This window comes from Onychomys torridus, chromosome 1 (assembly GCF_903995425.1).
Source record: "Onychomys torridus chromosome 1, mOncTor1.1, whole genome shotgun sequence".
Lineage (NCBI taxonomy): Eukaryota > Metazoa > Chordata > Mammalia > Rodentia > Cricetidae > Onychomys > Onychomys torridus.
The window spans coordinates 104,996,180-105,003,650 of NC_050443.1; the positions used below are offsets into that span (position 1 = coordinate 104,996,180).

Consider the following 7,471-nt stretch of genomic DNA (forward strand, 5'->3'; position numbering starts at 1 on the left):
TAATTTAACAGTTTTCATAATCCAGTGTCTCTCAGCATTTATTTTTTTACATTAGCATTTAAAAAATTCAAAGTCAACAAAGCACCATACAGGATCCTGTATTTCCCATCTTTATGTGGCTTATTCTTTTTATATTACTTTACTCTTTCTTTAAAGACTTCATTGTTTTTAAACTATTTTTTCTATGACTGTCTATACTCTTTTTTTTTTTTTTTTTTTTTTTTTTTATTGTATCCGTTTAAAGGTTTTCTAGGTCTGGTCCACTTTACTGCATGCCTGTAGCCTTCTCTGACTGCATGAGCCAAGCCTTAAACCCACTGCATGGCTCTGCACATGGCACTGGCTGGCTCAAGCCCACAGGCAGTGGCTGTGGCCGGGAGCCATGCCTCTGCACACTGAGGCCCACCTGAGAGACTGTGGTACTAGGAAGCTGTGTCTGGTTCCATGTTTTCAGTTTGGGAACTTTTTAAAAAGCTTTCTCAGGTCCTATGTGGAAATAAGTGCTCCCACGCTGGCTGCCAGGTGTCAGTGTGTTTTTGTAGTCTTTCAGATTAAATGGATGGGATTTTGCAAAACTAAATAAACACAAATCAAACCAAAACAAAACCAACCAAACTATTGAGATGTGTTGGAAGGCAAATGGCTCAGTAGGTGAATGTACCTGCTGTCAAGCCTGAGGGACCTGAGTTATATCCCAGGATCCATATGGTAGACGTCAAGAATTGACTTTCCCAAGGTGTCCTCTGACCTCTGAGTGTGCATGGTGGCATGTGTGCATACACATATACACATACACACAATAAATAACTTTTTTGTTGTTTTTTGAGACAGGGTTTTTCTATGTAGCCCTGGCTGTCCTAGAATTCACTCTGTAGACCAGGCTGGCCATAAACTCAGAAATCTCTACCTCTTGAGTGCTGGGATTAAAGGTGTGCCACCACCACCTGACTTACTAAATAACTTTTTAATGTGAATAAAAATTGAAAGGCTGTAGGTGTAGTGATACAACCCTGTAACCCCAGCACCAGGGAGGCAGCTGGAAGACTGCTACAATTTTGAGGCCAACACAGAGCATTTCAAGCTAGAAGTAATACATAGTGAGACCCTGTCTTGAAGCAAATGGAAAAGACTTATGTTGAAATGCTGGTGGTGTAGAGCTGTGGTAAATTGCTTGCTTAGCATGAGCACTACCCATAAACAAACATACAAACCAACACCCTCCTACACCCCTCCCCCAAAAAAGAAAGAAGTGAAGAAAGAAGAAGGGAAGGGAGGGTGAAGGCTCCTTCGAAGTGTTGGCCGACAAGCGCATGGACCCGAGTTCAGGCCTTAGTGTCCACTTTAAAAAGCTGGGCACAGCACCGTGCACCTGTGATCTCAAGCTGGGGAAGCAGAGATGATCTTTGGTGCTCACTAGGCAACCATTTTTGAAGAATCAGGGAGCTCGGTGTTCAGAGAGAGAGAGACAGAGAGATTGTGTCTTTAAAAGATAAGTTGGAGCTGGGCAGCAGGGGTGCACACCTTTAATTCCAGCACTCAGAAGGCAGAGCCAGGCGGGTCTCTGTGAGTTCGAGGCCAGCCTGGGCTACAGAGTGAGATCCAGGACAGTCTCCAAAGCTACACAGAGAAACCCTGTCTCCAAAAAACAAACAAAACAAAACAAAAAAGGTAAGTTGGAAGCTGGAAAGATGGGTCAGCGGTTAAGGGCATTTGATGCTCTTGCAGAGGACCTGGGTTCAATCCCTAGCATCTGCATCTACAAAGTGGCTCACAACTGTCTGTCATTCAACTTCAAAGAGATCTGATCTGATGTCTTCTTCTGGCCTCTTTGAACACCAGGCTTGGTTATGGTACACATACATACATGTGAGCAAAACACGAGAACGCATAAAATAAAAAACAGGGTGAAAATCAGTTAAGTAGACATGACATAGACACAGAGGTCCTCTCACACACACACGTGCAAGCACTACATACACAAGTGCAAAGGTGGCCTAAACAATGCCAGGTGACAGTTATTCCCATAGTAGTTACACTGTATTGAGTATCTGAAGTAACGGAGAGATGAGACCAGCATGGTAGCTCAGGACTGAATTCCAGCACTCTGAAGGCTAAAATGGGAGGATTCAAGGCCAACCTGGGCTACATCTTGAGTCCCTGTCTCAGACAAAACAAAATCAGGCAGCTGGATGAGGTCAGAGCGGTGCAGGGGGCTAGATTGGCAGCCCAGGCTTGCAGAGGCCCTGCTGGGGACAAGGACTGTGCACCCTCCAAGAAGCAGGCAGGAGGATGCACCATAGTGCTCTGGGAGCTGCTGAACCAGTCTTCTCCACCTCTGGGTGGAAGTGCTGGGGTCTGGGGCTCCGCTATGGGGCACGACTGACTTTAGCTGAGCCGCTGCTCATTCTGGCTCCACCTTACTCAGGAAGCGCTTCTTCACCACACTGACCACATCCCCAGGTTGCCTTGGAGACTCTCTATGGGGGCAGGAAGAGTTGGGGCACAGTCACCCAGCAGCAGGTGGTAGCCTCCCTTCCGCCTTTTGAGGCCAGCCCCCTAGAGCCTTTCAGAACGCCGCACACCCTCCCGGCATGCATTGGGAAGAACAGCTCTGAAGACAGAGAAATCCCAAGATTAACTCCAGGTGAAAGGTGAGGTGAGGGGTTCAGAAGCAACTGGGAGGGAGGGGGGCTTGTGGCAGAGATGTGGCCAAACACCAACAGGAGAAGCAGACAGGCCAGTGACTGGGCAGAGCTGGACAAGCTGGATAGGAGCCCACAGTCCAAGTACAGCCAAAAACACAAGGCCAACAGCTGGGTCACCTCCAAGGAGAGTGATGAGGTGGCTGAAAGAGAGAGGACACAGACGGACCCGGCCAGCAGGGAGGTTTTCCCTCATCCCTGTCTGTCTCCCCACTTCTTCTTGAGGCTGAAGCAAGACTTGAGAGCCCTAGACCTTGAACGAGCCGGGGCCTGGGAAGGGAAGTGAAGCCTGTGGCTGTGTAGAGTGTGTAGAGGATCTTCAGCTGGCTCGTTCTCTAGCCTCCCCCGGCTCGTTCTTCTCTCTGGGGCCCCTTTGCTCCTCTACACACACACACACACACACACACACACACACACACACACACACACACACACACACACACACACACACACACACACACTCTGTCTCTGAGGCCCTGAAGTGAAATTACAGTTTAAATAGAAGGCCAGTGATTCGCAGCTCCAGTCAAGATGCGGTCCCCCACTGTCTCATCCTGAGAGGTGGTCAAGTTGTTAGAACTGGGCTGCACCCCTTTCCAGGATGCAGGATTCCCTCTCACTGGTCCCCTTTCCTTCCCTTAGCGGAGAGACATTCGCTGTCTCTCCTCATCACTGTGTCTCCCAGATGCCTTCAACTCCGGAGCCGCCCTCAGGGCAGACGGAGGGGCTCCCAGAGCCTACAGCGGAGTTGGCCATGTGGGCAGAACTTCCCTGTGGCCCCTGTATTCCCATCATGCTGGGCCTGGCCTCTCTTGCAGCTTTCTTCATCATATCTACTGCGGTACTGGCCGAACGCCTGTTCCGCCGCCCGCACTTGGACCCCAGCCAGCAGGCTCCCACCCTAGTATGGCGCCCTGGAGGAGAGCTGTGGATTGAGCCCACAAGCAGCGCCCGGGAGCGCTCTGAGGACTGGTATGGGTCCTCCATGCCCCTGCTGATGGACAGGGCTCCAGATCCCCCGACTCCTGGGGGATCCTTGGAATGCAGAGCGGCAGCTCCACCAGCCCCTTCAATCCCACACTCTTCTCCTTGCTCCTTAGTTCCCCAGACCCCACCAGAAGTCCCAGCCCAGAGCACCTTCTGGAGGCCTCAAACCCAAGAGAGGCTCCATGCCACAGGCCAAGTGACCTGGGTTGAGCCTGAGACAAGGCTAGAGGCTGGAATGCAGATTGGGAGCCCCAAGGCCTGGAGGATGAGGCAGGGGAGCCCTGAACCTGACTGGGGTCTCCAGCCTCGGGTCACCCTGGAGCAGATCTCTGCATTCTGGAAGAGGGAAGGCCGGACCAGTGTGGGCTTCTGAATCCTCAGAGCCTGTAAGACTAGCCTCCCACCTCAGGAGCTGAAAGGGGTGCCTCAGGCCTGAACCTCATCTAGATGTTTCTATGGGCCCTGCCTAGAGCCTAGGGCCTTTTGTGTGAAAATTTCTACCTTTGGCACCTGGCTGGTCGGCAGGCTGAGAGAGTGGACAGCCTGTGCTCCGTGGCTTGCACTAAAGCTCAGCTTTGGTTAAACTGCCCAGGGTGTGATTCTCAGAATTGGAGGAAACTAGTTGGCTGTGGGCCAGAAGACTTCAAGATGGCATGTCATGGTACAAATTTATGTAAGCCACCATATCAGAACAAAGAGGTCCTATATGGAATGCTGACCAACAGCCTAGAACTGGTGAGTGTGTGTCAATCATGTGGGCAGGAGAGGGCAGGAATCTTGCTCTCCAGAGACACAGGCCTTATCTGTGTCCAGCCACTCTCACTGACCACTGCGAGGCCCTCCAGCAAAAGAGAGGCCAAGTCCAGGCGGAGTCTTTGATAACATACAAACCTTGGCTTTGTCCACTAAATGGCAACGTGGAATTTGCTGAGCTAAGCTGGAGAGGCCGCCTCTTGCCTAGAATCGAGACATAGACTCAGAAGGATCAACAGGCCCTTCTGTTCACTCATTGGCTTTGGTCGCATACATCCTAGAACATGGAGTTCTATTATTCCATGTTAAGGCAAGCCTGGACTAAAAAGAACCAAGTTTGTTCCAACATGGAAATGAAGATTGTCCCAGAGAAGGGAAACTCCCCAAACACAGCCTCTGCCATCTTGCCCTCCAGCTTGCTGGAGTGGTCCAGAGAGGCAGATTTGCTACAAGACAGACTCACCTATAATGATCCATCCCATGGAAACAGAGCCCCAAATATCCATGGGCTCAGTAGCTCCCTTCCCCTTTAAGAGAGGAGATGGCAGTGGGGATAGCAATGGCGTTTCCAGTCCCCAGAAATCTGAGTTCCCAAACTTCAGTCAAGAATATGAAGATCTTGCCATATCAGTTTACCTCTTGCTTTATTATTTACTTTATATTTTTACTTAAATTGGTTCACTATTTGCTTAATAAATTTGTTTTAAAAGGAATATTTTTTTTTTGGTATGGCCTCTATAAATGGAAAATCAGTATTACTCTCCAGAAGTAAAAGATACCATGAAAATAAACCAGGCATGACAGTGCACGCCTTTAATCCTAGCACATAGGAAGCTGAGGCAGGTGGATCTCTGTGATTTCCAGGCTAGCCTACGCTACTTTGGAACCTGACTGGGGGGGGGGGGGAGACAAAAACCAAAAACATGAAAATAAATACAATGTAGACAATGAATTTCTAAGGAGACAATGTTGCTTACTGGATCCACTGACCTCAAATTCTGCTCCTAGTTAAAAGAAAAGAGGTGGCACATACCTGAAATCCCAGCACTCTGGAGGCTGAGGCAGGAGGACCCCAAGTTCAAGGCCAGCCTGGGTTAATTAGTAAACCCCTGTCTCAAAGGAAAGAAAGGACAAGGGGGAGGAACAGAGACAGGAGGGAGGGAGGGTTCCTGCTCCTCTCTGACTCGTGAGCTGGAGGAATAGTCATTTCTTCACTAACAGGACTGAGCTTTGGGTTCTGCCTGTGAGGAGTGAACAGTTCCGGGGAAACAGAGGTGCAGGATTTAGAGTTTGTCCATCTACATCACAAGAACCCAGGAGAGGCGTTGTGGTGTAGAAGGCAGACCCAGGCAGGGCTCCTGAATCCTGACCTGACTCTACTACCATCCACCTGGAGACGTCAGAAAAGTGGTTTCTGTATTTATTTATTTATTTTTATTTTTTTGCTCTCATACTCTCTATACACTAAGAGAGTCCAGAGGTGAACAGGTGCTTTATTCGGAGTCTCCAGTTGTGAAACTAGAGAGGAAGGTACTATAAATGAAGGATGGAAAGATGGATGGATGGATGGATGGATGGATGGATGCAAGGAGGAGTGGATAAGTGGAAAGATGGATGGATGGATGGATGGATGGATGGATGGATTGATGGATGGAGAGAAGAATGAGTCTTAGTTAGGATTTCTGTTGCTATGATAAAACACCATGACTGAAAAGCAGCTTGGGGTGGAAAGGGCTTGTTTTGTGTACGCCTCCATATCACTGTTCATCAAACATTGAAGGAAGCCAGGGAAAGAACTCAAACAGGTCAGGAATCTGGAGGCAGGGGCCATGGATGGGTGCTGCTCCCCACAGCTTGCTCAGCCTGCTTTCATAAAGCACCTAGGACCGCCTACCCAGGGATGGCACCACCCAACAATGGGCTGGGCCCTGCCCACACCAATCCCTTATTAAGAAAATACACCACGGGCTGGAGAGATGGCTCAGAGGTTAAAAGTGCACCAACTGCTCTTCCAGAGGTCCTGAGTTCAGTTCCCAGCAACCACATGGTGGCTCACAACCATCTGTAATGAGATCTGGTGCCATATTCTGTGTACATAAAAAATAAATAAATCTTTAAAAAAAAATACACCACAAGCAGAGCAGTGGTGGTGCACATCTTTCTTTAATCACAGCACTCAGGAGGCAGAGGCAGGTGGATCTCAGAGTTCAAGGCCAGCCTGGGCTACACAGAGAAGCCTTGTCTCAGAAAAAAAAAAAAAAAAAAAAAAAAACAAGACAGCCAAAGAGTTGAAGGAAGGAGACGAGTGAGGGCATAGATCTCTAGACACATCAGCTGGGCAGCCCAGGCTCAGCAGTGATGAGCCCATGTTGCTCTAGCAGATGTTGTTGCCTCTAAGTCCAGATCCAGGGGGTCTGGGGCCTTCTTCTGTCTTCTATGGGCGGGCACACGCACGCACACGCACAGAGTTAATAAAGAAAAAGAGCCCCAGCGCAGTCTTGTGAGGAGTGAAAACGTTGATTGAAATGGGGCTCTGAACAGGCTCCCGCTTATAATTCTAGTCTCTTCCACTTCAGTGTTCTGTACGGCTTTCACTGGTAACATCCCAGCAGAGCTCTGGGATGGCACCTGGTGAGGCCACCAAGCTGTCCTCTTACCACAAAGTGGCCCAGTTGGGCCTCAGCTCAGGTCTTTCCCTCTTTTTCACATGAATGCACAAACCGACAGACACACAGACACACACAGAATTAAAACAAACCTTTAACGGTATAGATGCGCTGCTGTGGAGTAATCTTTTTGTACCCTGGGAAGACTTGTCACTTGGACTGGTTTAATAAAGAAACTGACTGGCCGGTAGCTGAACAGGGTAAGGTCAGGCAGGACAGCCAGACTAAGAATGCTGGGAGAAAGAAGGGTGGAACCGGGCAGTCGCCAGGAGACGCAGAGTGAGCAAGACACGCAGGGAAAGCCAGGAGCCACGAAGAGATGGGTCAATTTAAGCCTGCGCTATTGGGTGAGCTTTTGCAATT

At 49.3% G+C, this 7,471-nt stretch overlaps 1 protein-coding gene across 1 annotated transcript; it reads left to right on the plus strand.

The window, feature by feature from the left end:
- Positions 1-2,579: 2,579 nt before the first annotated feature.
- Positions 2,580-5,123, plus strand: C1H16orf54 (chromosome 1 C16orf54 homolog). Its single transcript, XM_036202268.1, has 2 exons — positions 2,580-2,651; positions 3,345-5,123. The coding sequence occupies exon 2, from the start codon at positions 3,388-3,390 to the stop codon at positions 4,060-4,062; it is 675 nt and encodes a 224-aa protein (XP_036058161.1). The 5' UTR covers positions 2,580-2,651; positions 3,345-3,387; the 3' UTR covers positions 4,063-5,123.
- Positions 5,124-7,471: the final 2,348 nt, after the last annotated feature.